Raw genomic sequence first — 22138 nt, 5'->3', positions numbered from 1 at the left:
ATTTGACCTTGAATAAAGGTCAAGGTCATTTATTTGAAAAACTTGGTAGCGCTTCACCCCAGAATGCTAAAGGCCCAATATCAAGTCCCTCTGCCTTTTGGTTATTGAGCAGAAGTCATTTGAAAGATAATAGCATATTTGACCCATGTGATCTTGAATGAATGTCAAGGTCATTTATTTGAACAAACTTGGTAGCCCTTTACCCCAGGATGTTACAGGCCAAATATCAAGTCCCTGGACCTCCTTGTTATTGAGAAGAAGTTGTTTAAATGAAAAGGTTGACTCCGGATGGACGGACGGCGGACGACGCACCACGGCATAAGGTCGCTTGCCCTTCAGGCAGGTGAGCTAAAAATGAGAACAATATGGGAAAAAGTGATGATAAACTTTAGTTGGTTACTGCCTTACTGAATACATGACTCTAGGTTTCATCTCAGTCAGTGCTCTGTCGGCATACATATTTACAATTAGTATGTTTGCTTATTTACTGGGTTTATCGTGCACAGCCAGTGTCATTTTGAGGCCGGGTTTCATTGTAGTAGTTGGTGACTACCTCACTGAACAACATACAGGAGGCCTGTCACAAGCCAACCAGATCAATAAGGGAACATAATCTTGACCAAGGACACAACCATGACAGCATAGACCTGCCCGTTTCTCAGCTCCGTAAGAAAAGGGTAGTTAGCATCAAACCACTCACCAAGGATCTTCACCTGATGATCTCTCACCCGGCGCTCTAATTGACTGAGCTATCACAGCATTAGCTGCTTGTAGGCCATTTGTTTCTATTTCTCAAAATTGAACATACATATCAATATTAAACACGACAACAACAGGCCTTAGAGGGTAGGAAAATTTTAATTTGAGAAAGATCCCAATGGTACTTTCTGTGAAATAATAACCAACTTCAATCGTGAAATCCAAGCTGGCTGACTGTCAGCGTTTTTGTTTCTTTCATCAGTCCAAAGAATTGATCATGAACAACTTCATTCAAGCTATCTTAGAATATGAAATTTGAGAAAGATCAATGAAAAGCTTTCGAAGGAATGACCTGGCTATAACAATATTTAACTTTAAAAATCCAACATGGCTGTCTGGCAGCTATTTTGTTTCAATGATCAGTCTTAAATTTAAGTATAAGAAGGATCATAGACCTGCGTTCTGAGAAATATAAACAGTCAAAATAAAACATGTAAGCCATTTTAATTTTCTTATCAGTCTCAAAATTGTATATGTTTGCACAACTATTTACAAGCAGAACTTAAATAGTAGCAAAATATATTTGATCCAAAACAATCTTAACTTATGAGCCATGCATTCCTTGCATCAAAAAAGTATTTTTTAAAATGAGTGTGATGCATTGTGTCTATACTTAAAAAGATATCACTCAAAATCACTCCCTTTTTCTAATACAAAAAAAAAAGATGTTGGTATGATTATCTTGACTAAACAAATATTCGGATTGGAGTAACTTCCACTTGACCATAAACATTCCTGTTTTCCATGACCAATACTGGTGCAGAATTTGTCAAAAGGTCAATATTCCTATTTTGTTCCAAAAGACTGCATGGTATGGAGTGCAGATTATGTTTCAGTGACCAAAAAAATGTGTATTATGATCATATATAACTGCCATGTGATGCCTTCCGAAACAGATGAAAGAATTCTTTTGAGTTATATGTAACTCTCATCCGTGCACATTTTCTGGTTCTCAGTGTCTGGTAAGTATATCTAAAAAAGAATACTTAAGAAACACTTGTTAGTAAAGCATAAGCACTTTCATCTTAAAATCTTCAGATGCTTTACATCTTAGTAGACATCTCTGTAACCATATGTGGCTGCCAACACACTAACACACTAAATGTATGTCGTCATCAATATTTTTCTGACTGAACGAGATGCCTACTAAGATAAAAAGCAGCTGAAGATTTTATGATGAAAGCGTGTATGCTTTACTAACAGGTGTGTCTTCAGTTATACTTACATATTGTATATATCTATATATATATATATATATATAAACATAGGACCAAAAATAACAAAGGAAGACTGTTTTATATTGACATGTTTGTACATGTACATATATATCAAGAAAAGAAAAACTTTTAATTTTATCATATACATACATAAATATGCAGGTGTGATGGTGTCTATCTTGGAACATTGTGTACTTGATACTTCAGGGGTATGTACACTTTCACTTTCTGTACCAATGAAATATGTCATGACAAAACTATGTCATGGCAAAACTAAAGGCACACAACAAGCTATTTGATTGGTGTCAGGAAAAAAAATGGCCCATCGCTAAACTTGAAGCATTTCTTTTGAAGATGACAGAGGAGTGACAACCAAGTTCAAAGCCAGGCAATTTAAAGGTACAGCGATTTTTGTTTCATCCTTAAGATGACTGTGACTGAGACATCAATTTTTTCATGACATGCATACCTGTATATGTATACACATGTGATGCAGAGATCGAAAGTGATGTAACACCTGGAGTACCAAGGACGATGACTGGAGGTCAAGCAGAACACAGGGAATGTATGGCAGCCACTTTTCAGATAATGCTATATATTTTTATACCAATAAGAATTTAAATATCATTTGAGTTGTTACAGAGAAAAATCCATGACAAGTTCATACGCAAAGCAGAAGGCAAAAAATAAAAATACTGACTTACCATAGCAAGTCCCCCACTTGTCTGACTTTATTATAATAAATATCCATATCTAACTATTTCAAATCATTACTTGAAGTAAACAAACACAAGGGAAATTGACTTCCTTATTCACATCATATGTTCTTCTTTAGTAAAGACAATCTCTCAATGTTGACCAAATTGGTCCATTCTGGTATATCACTTGCAGCAGGTGTACAGTGTTAACATCCATCTCATCGTAAATCTCACACTCAACATGGTTAGAACCAATTTACAAATTGGATATACAATGTATAAATAAGTATAATAAACAACCAAAATTAATGATGATTGCTTGATATCATTAAATATATCAAAACTATTCCATAAAATACATAAATATAATTATTGTCATATAACAGATCTAGCACTTTAATTGGAAAACATCAGAGATATGGCAAAAAATGGAAACATTTCATGTTGTATTACAAACAAAAGTAAACAGTCTTTATATAGTATGTGTTATCACAAAATTAAATGCAGTCTTCCTGAATAAGACAATAATATGATCATGATCTATTACTAAAAATAGAAGAACATACCGACCTACACAATTTAGGTAGTGCCTACATTAGGTTATCTTGGTAAACTTTGGGTATGTAACCAAATCAAAAATAAAATTGCTTCATATCCATATTTGTCCTGCTATAAACCGAAAACATAATCACTGAAGTAAATTCTGTATAGGGGTACATTTTATGTGCTTTTTTGGCATGTATCCTGAACTGCATTAGAAAGGGGTGCGTTTACTGCCAGATAAATTAGCAACAAGAGGCCCACAGGGCCTGTATCACTCACCTGCCTATTACAATGATTGTGGCAGAACACTTCCCATTGGCCCAAATGACCTTGACTTTTGACTAATGACCTGGATCTTTGGCGAGTTGACTTCTTATTTAATTCCTACCAACAAAATTTTCATCACTGTGAAAAGATGCTAAATTTGACCTTGTCCTTTTGGCCTAATCACCTTGACCTTTGACTTGATTCCAATACTTGGCCTTAAATTAAGACAAAATCTTATTTTAGGGTCCTAACCCTTATCACAGAGGGGAGGGGGGGGGGGGGGGGGGGGGGGGTCATTAATAGAATAAGCCACTATAGCAATACAGGGGTGTCAGCCAAACCATTTGTACAATTTGGACTGGAATTCCCACTACCTGGGGATACTTTCAGTCAAATTTAGTTAATTTAAAGAAACTGTTGATATATTTATGGACGATGGACACCATGGTATGGCATAAGCATCACTTTGGTCCTCCCTTGGACCAGACGAGTTAACAATACATTGATAGGGGTGAGCTTATGATTACTGCCAGATAAATTAGTAACAATAGGTGTCTTTTTGACCAGTTTCTGTTACACTGAACACTGTGCATTTTCACTGCAACTATTTAATCACAATCCAATATTTAGACTGTAAGTGTTCTGCTATCAGATGCTGAGATGCTGCTCTACCTGTTCCAACTTAGATGTTACAGCTCAAGCTCAATATTGACAATGCGCATGGTATCAGCAAACCAAGTCCCATATATCATTTAATCCAGACTATGATTGCATGAGCCTTTGATTCAAAGGGTTTTCTGGTGACTTCATCCAATCTTTTCGTAGCATTTGTTTTAACTGTGAAAGTCTTAGGTTTGGGTTCTCCTTTTTCAATTGTGGTAAACGTTCATCCTCATATTTTTGGTAGGCAGCTTTGACTCTCTTCTCCGGATGCATGTCTATTTCTGGTTCTTTCACACTGCAAAATGTTTAAAGCAGTTTTTGGTAAGTTCTCAATCTGTACATTAACATATACTAGTCTAATCAACTGAAGTAATGAATCGATAAAAAAGAACTTATAATTACGTTTTCACAGACATATACACTGTAGTCAAGTTTTAGGAATGTATACATAAACTTAATACAGTCAAGAAAGAATAATAGAATCTTTCGTCCCCTTGAGGGTGATCAAACAAGGGGATCTCAATCCTTAAAGTTCTCAAGCTGACAATACCTCAGAAGCTTCATGCTTGTCACCAATGAATATCCCCCCTCCTCCTCCTCCCCCCCCCCCCCCCCCCCCCCCCCCCCCCTGGTTGAGATTCCCATCTCATTCAAAAGGTGATGAATGATTACTTTTATGTTGCCATGATCGTCTCATTGTCTATCTAATATTGACATCATCACATCATGCCAGGCAATGTTGATGTGGCATGATCAAAATGTCAATGTCAACCTCATTCAAATGTTGTGAAGGGGAAATCCCCAACTAAACCCTAGGGTGACGTTAATAAAATCTTACTTGGGTCTGTTTCATGACCAGGCCCATGATAGACAAAGTTTTGATTATTTTCTCACACACACATTATTGTTACATCATCGTACATGTCAGCTTAGTCCAGTCAATTTAGGTTTTACCAAGTCTTTATCTTACTGGTTTGATACTTACCTGAGTACAGAAAGAGTATCTTCTACACTGCGAGCTTTACTTACCTGAGTACTGAAAGAGCATCTTCTACACTACGAGCTTCTCCTTCTGTTGGGAGCAGTCGGTTGACATTTTCCTCAATCGGCACCTCATCTGGCAAAGCATTACCTTTAGTTGCCGTCGCTTATTTAATGAGTTTATAAACATGAATTAAAACATCATTTGTAAAATACATTTGTATGAGATATAATGGTAATAATATTCTTAGGATAATCTGACCAGAACAAATAGTCCTAGGAAAGTGTACTATGACTTTTCTATCAATTCAAAATGTTCACAAGTCCACTTTTCATATTAGCAAATACCAGTAGTGTCACTAATTATAATATAAGTGTCACAAAATATGCCTTCATAGTAGAGCTGATACCCCATGCATGGAGTATAATTAGATGAGAAGACATTACCACATGTGAATGGTTTTCAATGTTCAGAAACAGTAATATCATGTCAGGGTGTACTTTTTCTTATTTCCATAAATGATTTTTTCTGTTGTAAAAAGTTTCCAAATCCTTCTCTTATACAGATGGTGGTAAATTCAGTAATTAACCAGTAGGACTGTGAAGACCTCCAGTCACATATTGACTCTTGTCTATAAGTGGTGTAATATTTGGAAAATGTTAATGTAAAGGAACTTTGTAGCCTTAATTTTTAATTCCAAAGATGGACAGCTGATTTTGAACATTGCATGAGCATGTCATGAAGAAAGAAAACAAGAAGTCCATGGGCTGGGCAGGACAGGTGAACTAAAAAACAACATCTCTAACCATTCTCAACTCCACCTGAGTTACTGTAATTTTTGGGGCAGGAGAAAAATTATTTCCTCTGATTTTAAGCAATAATACATGTAACTTGTGTATAGTGATCTTAAGAAACCAACAATGAGAAAAACCAGAACGTCAACAACTTGGCTATAGCTCTGACTATAGGCCTACCATGCCATGTAAGTTATACACAATATCTATGTACATGTATATGTTATTAATTGTAAATAAATTAATTATTGTCTATATAAATACTAACAGTAACTATATTTTATCTGTACTTTCTTTTCAACTTTACAAACCAAAACTTCCACACTTCAAACTTACCTTGTGCCAATCTCTTTTCCATTGCAATCTGGTTCTGTATCTGAGACTGAGTGACCTTTGAACTCCCTCCTGTGGAAGCCTTTGACTTGATGCTATTCATTTCTTCATCGTGAAGTCTTTGTAATTCTTTTTTCCTATCCAGCTGCTCCAGTCTTTTCTTTTCTTTGTCATCCTGAATATAACATCATAGTATAATATTTTACTCCCAAATGTCTCACACATTTTATTTGTTGTAATTACATGTTGCTATTTATTCATCCACTGTGAATACCTTATCATCTGATTGATCTATTTCATGGAGTGAAGATCAAATTAAGCACTTAGTATTTATAGAAATTTGCTAAACAATGATTATATTTCTGTTGATCATCAGGATATAAATTTGCACAAAATACCAGTGAGTACTAATTAAATAAGATGATTTATTCATGCCTCCCAAATGCTGTGGTGTCTGCCAGTGTGGAACAATTATAATGATTTATGCATATCTCATGCCAAAAAATAATGCATTATATATTCATTGTATCAACAGAATATAAATACTGAAATACAAGACTGTCTAGTCAAAATGCCACTGAGAATGTACAAGTTCATATCAAAGCATGATAAACATAAGGGCAATAACTTTGGCAAAATAATAAAATCGAAATTTGTGCCATTCACGGAAACACAACTACATTGTATATATCATAAGCATGAAGAGGCTAAAAACCAGAGATCTTTTTGGCCCACCACTGTATATTATTGGTTCTATGTAAGTGTAAGGTTGAACTTTTCTGTACATGTACTTTTCTCCTCTTTACTCTTCCATCAACACTTACATGTAGTATTCACATAACAAGAAGTTTTTTTCCAATCAGTCTTGAAATTGTACAGGCATAAATTAAGTCCATGAACATTTATATATACCAGTATGAAGTTTCAGAAATATCCTGCCAGTCAGCTTTTCAAGAAACAGCAATACTAAATTTCAACCATCAAAATCAAGAATGGCCACCTGTTGTCAATTTTATTTTTACAATCAGTGTCAAAATTAAAACCTGAGACTTATGGAGAACCTATATATATGAAACTTAAGAAAGTCATAAAAAGGTGTCCAGGAAATAGCCACAAGAAACTTCAAATGTCAAAATCAAAGATCCAGACTGTCTGTTGGCGTTCTTGTTTTCCTGATTATGATCAAGCTAAAAATTAAAAGGGCACAACTATATATAGACAGGCGAACCAACATATCAAGTTTCAGAAACATTGTTTCAGTCCTTGTCATGACAAGGTAATAACTAATTTCAAATGTCAAAATCCATGAAAGCTGCCTGTTGCCAATTTAATTTTTCTGATCAGACACAAAATTGAATGGGCACAAATATGGATTAAGGGGAACCAACATATTAAGTTTGAGGAATACCCTTCCTGTTCTTCTCAAGATATATAGTAATCAGGGTTTGCGCTGCATATTTCATAAATAGGGTCCTTTTCAGATAAAATGGGGTCCTTGTGAATAATTTGAATCATCTTCCAGAAAAAATGGGGTCTTTTTAATTTTCTATGCTTAAAAGGCTATTGGGATGGCTTCAATGCAAACCCTGGAATTAACAAACTTCAACTATCAAAATCAAAGATGGCTGCCTGTTGGCCATTTTTGTTCCACATCAGACTCAAAATTTAATGTTGGACCGAGGGTTCAATGCACCTCATTGTTTCATTCTGGGGAAATGGTGCATACAAAGGATATTCTACAGCTTATGGAGTAAGGTCTACGACAGAAAAAAATTTCACCATCAGAAAAAAAACTTAAATGTTTAATCTTCTGCAAGTCTCGGATCAGACAGCAAAAAATGTCCTTTTTATGTTAAGAGCTAATACAACCTCAGATCAAGCCAGGAGAAAGATTCTTGCTATGGGTCTAAATTTATTTCTAACCTTCCGTTGCGTTTTTTTTGCGTTATGTTTATCATCGTCTTTCCAATATGCATCTTCCAGAGCTTGTTCTCTTTTCTCTTTCTCGGCATGCTGGACAGCTGCTTTCCTTGCTTTTGCTTCAACAGCCTTGGAATTTTCTCCTTTGAATTTCTTCGGCATCTTCAATGGTCTTAAAAATCAAATCTGCAAATTATTGTTTTAAAAAAAATTTACTTGTACGATATATCTTATTAATCGAAAGTGTTAACAGACAGATGGAAAGCATTGCCATGTTGATGTGGGGGTCTGAAATATCATAAAACTGAAATTTTCCTTTAATTACTTATATAAAAAAGTACAGGTGACCACATGAGAGAACTGTTCCCCATGCAACCTTTAAATTTTAAGTTTATTGATCATGATTATGTAACTTTATGCCTTAGATATATCAGTCATGCTCATTTTGAGGTAAAATTAAGATGAATATTCTATACAAATTAGAATACAAGTTTGCATTTTAACCATCTGAGATGATCCCTATAGTTAGGGTATAGTAAACTGGATACAACAATCCAAGATTCAGTCAATATGGACTGTGATCTATTATTTCTGGTTTGTTATTATATGTAAATAATAATTATTCATTTGAAATTAGTGATATGAGGTTTACCTCCCTTCATACAGATCAGAATACAGTTAGGTGTTATCCAACAATCAGAATAAAGCACATTTTTCTAAAACATTTTCTTCCACCCCTTTATTTAGTGACAGCCCATTACATCTGATCTAGCTATATGATACAGAAGTTGCAGATCCCTGAAATAAATTGAGAGATACTTGTGGTGGTCACAGGGTTACTGTACAGTGTATTAATTTTACAGGCCGTAGTGATCGTTGTATAATTAGAATCATAACTTGGAGCTATAATTTCTATATATAGTCATCATAGAATATGTCATGCTGTAGTTATAGTTGTTCCACAGTGATCATACATTGGCTGTAAACTGGCCTCAAATTTGTCATTCGCGCAGGTGTGCAACGGCAGTATCAGCCTGGACACATGGTCATCATATGATCTCAGGCCTGAGGCCAACTCAATTTGCACCCTTCTAAGAAGAGAAGCCTTCTCAGAAGATAGCATTCTGTTATATGTAAATCAAGTAAGCCGGAAGAACATAACCTAAAACAAACAAGTTTTCAAGTTTCAAACACTGTAACACAAACCTGTACATGTATGCGACATAAATCCTTCTTTAGTGAAACTCATCACTCGAGATCTGCATGTCGCACACTTAAACATGGTCGCCGCCATCTTGGAAGATAAATCTTCCAGTTTCGAGACGGAAGAGGTAGAAGATCTGCCAGAAGCAGAAGCTACAAATCAAGTGACCGGAAGTTTTATTCTAGAAGGAGAAGAGTGCAAATTGAGTTGGCCTCCGCATTACTGCACATATGCCTTTCAAGCACTTTACAGCTGCCTTAGAATTTGTAAAAATCATAGTTGCTGCAGATTGCCAAAAGGCAACATGTTTCATCACTTCAAAAAAAATCCAAATATGTTTGGCAGATTAACGTATGTGACTGCTTTATTAAGAAACAATGTACTTAAGTTAAGGAATTTCCTTACACTAAGGAAAGTTGCTGAAACTTGGGCATGCGTTTCTTACAATGCCAGATGTCTGTCCACAGGGGCTAGTCAATATCATGTAGAAGTAGAAGTGGAGAAATGCACAGCCAGACAAGTGTTTGTACCCGGGACCTCCGAACACTAGCCTTAACAACTCACAACCCAGGTTCAGGTATCCCCTTGTCAAGTATTCACCACACTTGAAACAAGGTTGGGTCATGATCACGGCACCAAAGGTAGTACGTGCGGCAAAATGCATGGCGAGAACGGGGTTCGAACCCAGGACCTCTGAACACTGGTCAGATGCTCTACCGACTGAGCTAACTGGTCGCCGATGATCCAGTTCCGCTACAACGTATGCCACAGATATGCCATTTTGAGGAATCAGCTAATAAGAACCATTATCTCATAAAAAATATCTATTTCAATTTCATTATCTGCCATTTCGGTAATTCAACTCTGACGACAATCGGGCCGCATATCGCAAATGATTAAAACATTTATTTTAAATACTTTTCAGTCAAATAAAAATTAAACCTGTAATATGATACATACAGTTGGGCATTGTAGAACATATACAAATGTATTTCGTTCCGTTCTCTGAAAATAATGCTAATTTAAGCCTCATTTTTCTCTGTTTCGGCAGGGACGTATAATAAGATATATATGTCCCTGGTTTCGGTAATTCCGAGTCAATTTTGGTCCGTTTAGGTAGAAATACCCTAACCAAATAAGAAAAACACTAAAAAAGTAAAAATCCTGTAATTAGTTAGACGTATATGGGGATGGCGGCCCGCATGACAAGCGAGAACGTCTATCAGGTAGCTAACAGTCTTTTCTTAATGTGCACATGCCTTATAGGAACGAAAACAGATAAATGAATTGAATATAGAACAAATGACATATGTGCGTTTTTCAGTTTTGGCATTGCTATGTACTGAATTAGAACTAGCTGCGATAACGTAGCTCTGGACGACGGACGGACAATTCCTGACAGATGGTCGTCGTCGGAGAGCAGTGTAGGCAGGGTATGAATATTCGTTCTAAATCGGAAATCCCCTAAAACCTGTTCAACAGACATAGCAATGTCTTTAATTTGTCTGAAATCGATCGTCTAAAATTATACACTTACATAACCTGTTGTTAAGTCGGAACTTCCAAGACTCAATAATCAAACTGCCAATACAGTCGTTCTGTATCAATTACATAAACTCCTAAAAACGAAATATGTTAGCTATAGTTTGTTGTTTCGATTTCGGCTGTAATATGTAACTTCCGGTAAATCACTTCCGGTTGTGCAATCTTGACTTTAAAATCAATCGAAAATCTACTTTTACTTATTTCGTTGTTTATCTAGTAATCTAGCACCAGTTTTATTGCGTTTAGAATAAAAAATAATACAAAGGGATAATTTTATTTTCGCCTCATCTAAAACCCGTCAATATGTTTTTTAAGACAGCAAAATTAATTTTATGCGTTCCGATTTTTCTCTTTATTGCGAAAATTAATATTTCTCTAAACCAGTATGGCCGACAATGAAAGGCCGAACGACCAAGAGGCGGTTACTGAATTGAAAAACGACCTACAAAAAGTTTCTGTAGAGGAAAAGGACACAGCCGAGACAGAAGAAACATCAGAGCGAAAAATAACTCAAACAGACCATCTAAATAAACGTCTTCTTTCCGCTTTTCTGGACCGCATTAACGTCAATCCTCAGCATTTCGAAAACGAGGAAAACGGCTCGGATACAGGTCCAGATGAAGATGATAAAGTAGACTTTCAAGAAAGTAAATAGCATGATGCATATTAATTGAAAGAACATAGTTTTGTGAGAAATAATCGGCCTATTTATCAGTGTATGAAGCAGCAGTCTAGCCTACATGTACTTTTACATCTGTTGCGCATCTTGGAGAACACGTGCACGATGTCTGGAGACCATATTAGAAAATTGATTGTAGGAATATCCGGGTAAGATGTGTTTTGGATAATCCAGACATTGATTGGAGGTTATCAGGTTAGGGAAACTCGCGATTGCGTATACGTATAATACGGCCGCAGGTGCCTGACTCGTTTTAAAAAATATAACATAGAAGAGTATGTACTCTTGTATGTTATTATTTTATAAAACGAGTACGACATAGTTTTGTGACTAAATATAGCCAAAATCACTGTTATGATTTTTTGTTTGAACGTTGGGAAGTACCAAAAATTGATGCAATACTTCTGGTAATGTAATATCAAGTTTCTTTAGACAATCACAACGCTTTCAATAAACATATTTGAGTAAAATATTATTTACCTTGTCATCAATCAAATTGCCATTAAATCAAATATTTCAAAATTTACTGTTTAATCAATTTTGTCTATTTTAATTAACAAATCCATACTCGAACTGGCGTATAATACACAAATTCATGTATCATACGCAAGTTGTCGGTTTTCCCCAACCTAATCATGATCAGTTACTTCTTAACATTTTAAAATTAATCTGTTTTCATTCAGTTAAACTATACTGATACCACAAAATATACACCCACATTATTATTTTTCGCAAAGGTCGTGAATTTTGAACCAATATCTGACTTCTGAACAACATCGTTATTTGTCATGTCCGTATATTATGAAAGGCCGTTCATGTCAAAAACGAGATACATTTAACGCGTTAAGCTTTAACGCGTTAAATGTTTTCATGGAATTTTAACGCGTTAAATTTGTTACTTAGCTAGCATTTAACGTGATAAACAGCTTCATTCATTTAACGCGTTAAAAGTCTTAGCTTTTGTTTTAACGCGTTAAAATGACTAAAATAACAGACCAATCGAATTCCCTGTATCTACTATGTATTTAAAGGACTACATTTTTGTTTGTAACAGTATGGCTGCCAGAGCCAGTTTTCTGGAGAGAATTGACTCTACCGTCAACTATTGCTATCGTAATTGTTGTTGTTATCTTTTAAATAATTTACTACTGTTTACTTTTAAATTTAAATTCTAATCGTGTTTTTATATTTGCCAGTTGTAGGAATATTTACTGTCATCAATGTTGCCATGGCAGCCGACCAGATAGACGAACTATCGACAAATACTTGTAGTAGGCTGATGGATGTTGGAGTGATAAATACAGTCTCTACATCTCGTTTTCTGTAAACTGCATTTATAACATGGTATATTGTGAGATGTTCTGTATTATCTCATCAATGTTCAAAGATGACAAAACTACCATATCCCAGAACAAAATGCCACCTTCGTGTCGGTGAGTGCATACACAACTCGGAACGTCAGTAAACAATGTGACGTCATCAGAATGTACCAGTTACAGTAATGTACAACAATGTATCTTACAGACCTTCATGAATACACAAATGACCAAAAGAATGAAGCACAGTGAAAGAGGAAAAAGAAATTGTTGATTCATTGCACAAATTGATTATTTTGATACGGTCTCTGTTTAAATCGGTTTTCAGAGATATCAACATTCTTTTTGACGTGTTGATATTCTGTCAACGCGTACTGTAATATTCTGTCATTAAACTGTTTCCCTGAAGAACTTTCATCCGAATGCTGATGCAAGGGTGCAACTGATTGGTTAATCTGATAAAGTTTAACGCGTTAAGATTTAACGCGTAAAAATGATTATGAACGTGATAAAACTGTCTTTAACGCGTTAAATGAGAACTACATTTAACGCGTTAAATGTTAAAGCTTTACGCGTTAAGACTTAACGCGTTAAACTAGTTTTAACGCGTTAAATGTTATGTTTAACGCGTTAAATGTGTTAACGCGTTAAAGCTTAACGCGTTAAATGTATCTCGTTTTTGACATGAACGGCCTTTAATAGTATATGCTGTCCTAGGCCAATCAACGACGTATTCTATATGAAAGTTTGGGCGACTCGATATCATTACTGTCAATTGGCTCTTCTTCTTTGATATACTTGCATTGCTGCCATCTGTTTCAATTATTATAGCAAAAGATCTAGCCTAGATCTAGATAAGTCTTTATAGCTGTTTAATCTGAACAAGAAACAATAGTGTCTCCAAGTCCTGATCAATTTCATGGTTAGATGTATATCATAGATGAGGGAAATATAATTATCGGCCAAACACAATATTTCACATTATTGATCGTCTGTGGATAAAGTCGCCAGTTGTTTTGTACCATATGTCCATTTTGTACCATTGCAATTTCATACCATATGAAGTATTTATAAGCGTTTTGACTATTTCCCTTCATATGATAATGATTATCAAAAACAAGTCATTGATATAAATTTGTTGTCTTAGGTAACAGGACACTTCATACAATGTATGCTCCTTTAGTTACATCCGGAATTGTAGATATTTGGAATTATTTTTAGGTTCAAATTGTAAATGCAAACTCAATCCGCCACTTCAAACAACTGTTGGATGATTATCAAAAACTATGTCAAGTTGTAAATTTTAAAGCCATTGATGTGTATAATTATATTAAGCCTGCGTTCATAAATTTACCATTAAATAATGTTAAGTAACTGAAAATTGATTATGGTTCAATGACATTTCTTAGCAATGTTAGATTTGGATGAAAGGATATATGAAATTGTTAATTGTAATAAATATTGCCAAAGAAAATTTCAAAAATGAAAAACTTGCAATTGTCTGTCTTTGAATTACGTGTATATACTTTGATAATGTGAAATAAAAGGAGCTATTAGTATTTAGGTAGAATAATTTAGGGGATTCACTTCTGATATTGTGAGTTTACTGAATTTGCAGATGCAGTTTGTTATTGTGAATTATTTCATAAGAAAGTAATATAAATATATAGAGGTAGAAAGATATTTCTTAAACTTGATGTGTTGGTTCACCTCAAGTTCTGAACCCCTAGTTGTGGCCATTCAGTTGAATTTGAAGTGTGATTGGGAAAAGACCTTTGACTTAATTGACAGATGAAGATTCGTCTATGAATCTTATATATACTTGTGTTAAAATTTCTGTATTATATTAAATTTGTGTTCTGATTTTAGCATATTCCCTTTTTCCTTGCAGAGCTACAAATAGCGGTAAATCAACTTTGGTTGGACAACTTTTATCTGCTTTGCCAAACTGCTCCGCTATCCATCAGGATGATTACTATTTGGTTAGTTAGTTATTATACCCCCATCGGGGAGGGGGCAATATATTTTTTGCCTGGCTTCCATCCTTTTGTCCTTCCTCCCGTCCATCTGTCCTTCTGCACATTATGTCTTGTTTTGATTATAGGCTCTGTCTCCTACACTACTTGACACTGGAACTTCATACTTTGGGTATGGATTCACCTAGGTGATGCAGTGTCTCATCATGTCAAAATCAGGTCATTATGACCTACATTTTGACCTATGACCTTCCTAAGATAATAAAATTGTCAGGTCTCTATCTTCTACATTACTTGCCATCATTGGGCATTTCATACTTGGGATCTTGTGTTCACCTACTTGCGGTGATGTGTACATCGGAATCCTGTTTCAGAAGAAGGTAACTGACCTACATGTATATAGGCTCTGTCTCCTACACTTCTTAACATCTGGCACGTCATACTTCGGGCTTGGATTCACCTAGTTGAGGCGGCATGTCATATGTCAAAATTACATTTTGTAGGTCACTCTGACCTATATTTTGACCTATGAACCACATCAAAGAAATTATTTCTCAGGGCTCATGATCAATCGCCTACACTACTTGACAGAACTTCATAATTGGGGTGTGGGTCACTTACATTGTAGGTGAAGTGGTTTGTCAAAATTATGTCACTCCAACCTACATTTTGACCTATGACCTACATCAAATGGAAAATTTCCCATACTCACTGGTTTCCCTTGTTACTAATTTTCAAATTACAAAAAAAAAAAAAATGAAAAGGGGAAATTTAAGATGAGAAAAAAATTAAGATAATTCTAACAAAATTAGATCCAATAAAAGCAAATGTACAGAAAAAGCAATTACTATATACACTACACCCTTATCTCCAAACCACCCACCCCCTTTGTATGTTATATTATCTATGATGCATATTATTTTTTCTTTATAATGATAAGCATCTGCATTGAAAATGAGAAAAGAAAAAGAGGTAAAAAATCTTCCTCTTCAACTGCATCAGCATGTGTAATGTGTTAATGTATGGACTATTTAATTTCAGGAACCAGGGGATAAAAGACTGACATGGATTCCAGAACTGAATCATGAAAATTGGGATGGTATGTTCATGTGTTTGAAGCTAACTAACTGGTCCTTAAAGGGTCAGGTGAGCTAAGGCTGTGGTGTGACATCAATCGCCTCTCTATTGTCCTCTCAGCATCAACTTTTTCCTTTAATCATTCTTCCTCTGAAAAACCAAAAGGCCTTAAGATATTTGACTGGTTGATTCCTGGGATGCAGCTCCATAAGATTTGCAAAAAGAAATGAAATTCGAAAGAAACTCAAGGTCTTAGGGGCCAAATTTGTTAAAACATTCAAACAGCTTCAATTCTGATTAACTAAAAGGTCTAGAATCAGGACATATGGCTAATAAGTGGGTGTCTTGGATGACACCTGACAAAGTTTGTGAAAAAAAATTTATCATGACCTTGATATTCATGTTCATATTCAAGGTTACAGTGGTCAAATTTGTTAACACACATATTTAACAAGTTCTTCTAATTAGCTGAAAGGCAGAGTCTGAGAACCAGGTTAGTATGTCAGGCCCATTAGGCCTCTTGTTCCATTGTGTACTAATTTTAATACACTGAACTTATTATCATGGCTTGATTTGAATAAAGAATATATACATATATATATTTAGTTACCTTCCTTATATTATGTGATACATGCTTACACATCACAAATACGAATAGTGTAAATGTGATTATACTTTCTCAGTTCATATTTTTGTTTTAAAACTTTTTCAGAAATGAAAGCCATGGAGATGGATAAACTTGTTAGAAATATTCAGCAGTGGGCCAGACCCAAAGAGACCCATTCTCCAGGCGATCACAGCATCCCCATCCTTTTAGTAGACGGTTTTCTTCTTTACAACTACAAGTAATGATGTTTTTTTTACAATTTTACTTGTTAATCAAATTTTTAAAAAAAAAGTGGTTTTTAATTTGAAGAAAGTATCATACATATATATCTAATACAACTGATATTGACAAAACATTGTAATCATATAAAGACCACATTTAAATTCATGCACTGTTCAGACGACCAATACATAATTGCAGCAATACATGTGAACTTCTATGTATATGAAAATGTTTTATGTTTTACATTTCAGACCTCTTAATGAAGTGTTTGACAAAAGATATTTTCTGGAGGTTAACAGAACTGTCTGTTGGAGAAGAAGAAGGTAATACAGCCATAACTCACTTGCTAGATGTATTTAAATGTAATTGGAAAATTTATATGAATTCAATCCTTTTGAAATCCTTTGTGTGGTCGATAGTCTGTCATTTGCCTGTAAACAATGCTTGTTATTGCTATTTCTTGAGAGGTACTGAAAGGATATTTTTAGCCCACCATCATCAGATGGTGGGCTGTTCAAATCGCCCTGCGTCCGTGGTCCGTCGTCCGTCCGTCCCTCCGTCCGTCCGTCCGTCCGTCCGTCCGTCCCTCCGTCCGTAAACAATTCTTGTTATCGCTATTTCTCAGAAAGTACTGAAGGGATCTTTCTCAAATTTCATATGTAGGTTCCCCTTGGTGCCTAGTTATGCATATTGCGTTTTGAGACCAATCTGAAAACAACATGGCCGACAGGCAGCCATCTTGGATTTTGACAATTGAAGTTTGTTATCGCTATTTCTGAGAAAGTACTGAAGGGATCTTTCTCAAATTTCATATGCAGGTTCCCCTTGGTGCCTAGTTATGCATATTGCATTTTGAGACCAATCTGAAAACAACATGGCCGACAGGCAGCCATCTTGGATTTTGACAATTGAAGTTTGTTATCGCTATTTCTGAGAAAGTACTGAAGGGATCTTTCTCAAATTTCATATGCAGGTTCCCCTTGGTGCCTAGTTATGCATATTGCATTTTGAGACCAATCTGAAAACAACATGGCCGACAGGCAGCCATCTTGGATTTTGACAATTGAAGTTTGTTATCGCTATTTCTGAGAAAGTACTGAATTGATCTTTCTGAAATTTCATATGTAGGTTTCCCTTGGTGCCTAGTTATGCATATTGCGTTTTGAGACCAATCTGAAAACAACATGGCCGACAGGCAGCCATCTTGGATTGTGACAATTGAAGTTTGTTATCGCTATTTCTGAGAAAGTACTGAAGGGATCTTTCTCAAATTTCATATGCAGGTTCCCCTTGGTGCTTAGTTATGCATATTGCGTTTTGAGACCAATCTGAAAACAACATGGCCGACAGGCAGCCATCTTGGATTTTGACAATTGAAGTTTGTTATCGCTATTTCTGAGAAAGTACTGAATGGATCTTTCTGAAATTTCATATGTAGGTTTCCCTTGGTGCCTAGTTATGCATATTGCGTTTTGAGACCAATCTGAAAACAACATGGCCGACAGGCAGCCATGTTGGATTTTGACAATTGAAGTTTGTTATCACTATTTCTGAGAAAGTACTGAATGGATCTTTCTGAAATTTCATATGTAGGTTTCCCTTGGTGCCTAGTTATGCATATTGCATTTTGAGACCAATCTGAAAATAACATGGCCGACAGGCAGCCATCTTGGATTTTGACAATTGAAGTTTGTTATCGCTATTTCTGAGAAAGTACTGAATGGATCTTTCTGAAATTTCATATATAGGTTTCCCTTGGTGCCTTGTTATGCATATTGCGTTTTGAGACCAATCTGAAAACAACATGGCCGACAGGCAGCCATCTTGGATTTTGACAATTGAAGTTTGTTATCACTATTTCTGAGAAAGTACTTAATGGATCTTTCTGAAACTTCATATGTAAGTTTCCCTTGGTGCCTAGTTATGCATATTGCATTTTGAGACCAATCTGAAAATAACATGACCGACAGGCAGCCATCTTGGATTTTGACAATTGAAGTTTGTTATCGCTATTTCTGAGAAAATGCTGAAGGGATCTTTCTCAAATTTCATTTTGAGGTTCCCCTTGGTGCCTCATTATGCTTATTGTATTTTGAGATCAATTGGAAAACAATATGGCCGACAGACCGCCATCTTGAATTTTGACAATTGAAGTTTGTTATCTCTATTTCTCAAAGTACTGAATGGATCTTTCTCAAATTTCATAAGTAGGTTCCCCTTGGTCCCTTGTATTGCATTTTTGGACCAGTCTGTCCTGAAAACAACCTGGCAAACAAACAGCCATTATCGTTCAATCTCAGATTTCTTATATAGCTAGGATTCCCTTGTTTGAAAAGTACTGGATGGATGTCTCAATTTGCACAGATTAGTAAAATGAAGGGAAAAGTAGAGAAAAGATCAATCTGACATGGAACCTATGAAGATCATTCAATGGTGGGCGCCAAGATCCCTCTGGGATCTCTTGTTGATACACAATATGTAGTTTCCCCTTGTTTCTAGTTGTGCCTTTTCAATTTAGAGTCTGATCAGGAAAATGCAATAGCTGTTCAGGGTTCAACTTTGTTAAAATATTCAAATAACTTTCACCATCGAATTAAAACAAACTGTCCAGCAGACCTTAAATTCCTAAAAAAAAAGCACTAACTTATTTTGCATATTTTTACTGTAGCAACTTAAAGATAATGCATTCATACTAAATTTGTATCAAAGTAAATGAAGGCAGTTGACCAGTGGGTCCATGTGTCAAGCTTGTTTATTATTTTGACTGTGTTACCATGATGTGAATTTGGGGCCGCGGTGGCCGAGTGGTTAAGGTGTCCCGACACCTTAACGCTAGCCTTCCACCTCTGGGTTGCGAGTTCGAAACCTACGTGGGGCAGTTGCCAGGTACTGACTGTAGGCCGATGGTTTTTCTCCGGGTACTCCGGCTTTCCTCCACCTCCAAACCTGGCACGTCCTTGAATGACCCTGGCTGTTAATAGGACGTTAAACAAAAAGAAACAAACAAACCATGATGTGACTATCAAGGTTATAGCCAATAATAGCAGAGACAATGAGACCCTGGAAGATGTACTTCTATCTGGGTCAACAAGAGTGATTATATAACTTGTTTTGTTTTAAAATAAAGTTTACATACAATGAAAATGACTTCCCTGTGTAAGACTGTTACAGATCCTCATTATATGATAAACAAGGTAACAATTCTATCTGTAGGGATAGAGATTATGATCCTCCGGATGTACCTGGCTATTTCGATCAGATTGTATGGCCGGCCTACTTGAATAACTTGGAAGGAATTAAGGACCAGACTGATATTAGTGAGTAGTTCATATATACAGTAAGAAGACCATCATGAAATGTTGGGCTGTTTAGATTGCTCTTTGCCCGTGTAGGCTATCACCCATCCAAGTCATCATCAATCCTGAAAGGATCGTTCTTAAACTTCACATGTACATGAAGGTTACCCTTGATATCAAATGAGAAAGAAAGACCAGTAGAGAAAAGATACGTCTTTCATAGAACCAATAAAGTTCATTCAATGGTGGGTGTCAACATGCCTCTGTGATCTCTTGTTTAAGAGTGTTATTAATGAACAAGGAAAAGGTGAAGATATTAAGATATGGAAAATATTCCTTACAGTGTCTGTATGACAGGTCGTTGTAATATCAATTCACAAATGTACTTGTAACACATTTTCTATTGATGTTTAATGATTCAGAGAAATATTCATCTTTTTTTTCAGCATTCCTTGATGGAACAAGGCAGAAGGAAGAACTCTTTCAAACTGTTTTAAAAGATATTTTGTCAATGATGTCATCTTATTAAGAGGTTACAGCAGTCATGAGGCTGGTATCATATGTATGCATAGACGCAATCATGATTTACAATTACGATAGCTGTACATGTATTCATGAACCCAATTGTGATGTACAATTACGATGGCTGTATATGTATCCATAAACGCAATCACGATTTACAAATACGATGGCTGTATATGTATGCATGAACGCAATCACGATTTACAAATACGATGGCTGTATATGTATGCATGAACGCAATCATGATTGGCAATTACGATGGCTGTATATGTATGCATAAACGCAATCATGATTTACATTTACGATGGCTGCTGAGTAACAAGTGTAACATAATGCAGCTTTCTCGCTACAATCAGGAATAAAAGTATTTTTGTATATATATTCATTGGTCTGTTCTTTCTTAAATCAAAATGGCACTATGGACAATGCCTTGATCATTTGTATCATAAAATCATAGAATATTTACATTTGCCCTACATGCTCCCTTCGAAATATATACAATGTAAACGATAACACGATTTGTTAATGTGATTACCAATGTGGGTTATCCATCTTATCGTGATAAAACTGATTTTGCTCAAACTGTTGTTGGAAGAGTATGAAAATTAGTTAATTAAAACGTAACTATTAGTCATTATGTTGTAGCAAATAGTGTTCTTACATCCACACCATCCTTGAATGTCTGCGTACGTACAAGATTTCTAATGAACCCCAGAACCTATCCATCTTGCCTAAACACCATACATTGTATCATCATGGTATACACTTAAGAGTTTGATGGTCAAGGTTAAGTGTCAAAAGGCCGCACTTGACCACTTTTAAAAATAAAAGGCTTGCACACAGCAGAGACGTCTATATCACGTGCACGTCTCTACGTACAGCAAGATAATGAATATTCATACCCTGTCTACATACTCTCTGGCATTTCGATCATCTGTCAGAAGTCGTCTGTCCATCGTCCAGAGCTAGTACAGCAACAAGGAATACCGACATTAAAAAGTAACTACAAATACAAATCAATAAAAAAAAAGATGTCGGATGAACTCCTGGACAAATCTAACTCGAATGTTGACGATCATTCATCAAGGTTAAAAGTCAAAATGTCGCGTTTGATCACTTTCAAAATAAGGCGAAATTAAGAAGAAAAGAAGAAAAAAAATCTGACCACTTTAGAAATGTGTTTGCAAATAATTACATAAAATGTACATTATAACTCATAATTAAGTTGTTGAGATATATCTGTATGATAGACTAACATTCAATAAGCATTTGATGTGAAAGGATCACAACAACAGTCGGATACCACTTGCCGAAAACTTCACTGCTAAAATACTTTTGTTTGTAAATCATGTGAGCGTTAACAGTTCAGTGGCGTAGGAAGCGGGGGGGCAGGGGGGGCAATTGCCCTTCCCCCCCCCACTTTTTTTCAGTGGGGGGGCAAACATATCTTTTTGCCCCCCCACTTTTTGACATCCAAAATCTAAAAAAAGGGGATAAAACGCGAATTTAACGCAAAAA

The 22138-nt window shown here is 35.7% G+C and overlaps 2 protein-coding genes across 4 annotated transcripts; one reads left to right on the top strand and one right to left on the bottom strand.

Annotated features, from left to right (window-relative positions):
* Window positions 1–839: 839 nt before the first annotated feature.
* Window positions 840–11058, bottom strand: LOC117334424 (coiled-coil domain-containing protein 124-like). Of its 3 annotated transcripts, none has more exons than XM_033894045.1 (5): window positions 10918–11058; window positions 8180–8362; window positions 6260–6431; window positions 5177–5294; window positions 840–4442 (listed from the first exon to the last, which is right to left on the bottom strand). In XM_033894045.1, exons 2-5 carry the CDS (start codon window positions 8336–8338, stop codon window positions 4247–4249), a joined length of 645 nt encoding a protein of 214 aa, XP_033749936.1. In that variant the 5' UTR covers window positions 8339–8362; window positions 10918–11058; the 3' UTR covers window positions 840–4246. The 3 variants fall into 3 exon arrangements, with proteins under 3 accessions (XP_033749936.1, XP_033749937.1, XP_033749935.1); XM_033894046.1 differs by having other exon boundaries at window positions 8180–8348; XM_033894044.1 differs by lacking the exon at window positions 10918–11058 and adding an exon at window positions 9786–10845 and having other exon boundaries at window positions 8180–8348.
* A 237-nt stretch (window positions 11059–11295) lies between these two features.
* Window positions 11296–21001, top strand: LOC117334814 (nicotinamide riboside kinase 1-like). Its single transcript, XM_033894625.1, has 7 exons — window positions 11296–11753; window positions 14812–14902; window positions 15938–15995; window positions 16686–16818; window positions 17054–17125; window positions 20016–20119; window positions 20545–21001. The coding sequence occupies exons 1-7, from the start codon at window positions 11644–11646 to the stop codon at window positions 20625–20627; spliced, it is 651 nt and encodes a 216-aa protein (XP_033750516.1). The 5' UTR covers window positions 11296–11643; the 3' UTR covers window positions 20628–21001.
* Window positions 21002–22138: the final 1137 nt, after the last annotated feature.

This window comes from Pecten maximus, chromosome 9, assembly GCF_902652985.1.
Source record: "Pecten maximus chromosome 9, xPecMax1.1, whole genome shotgun sequence".
In the NCBI taxonomy this organism is placed as follows: Eukaryota; Metazoa; Mollusca; class Bivalvia; order Pectinida; family Pectinidae; genus Pecten; species Pecten maximus.
Note: the sequence above shows the minus strand (reverse complement) of the source record. Positions and strands in the feature narration are given on the sequence as shown.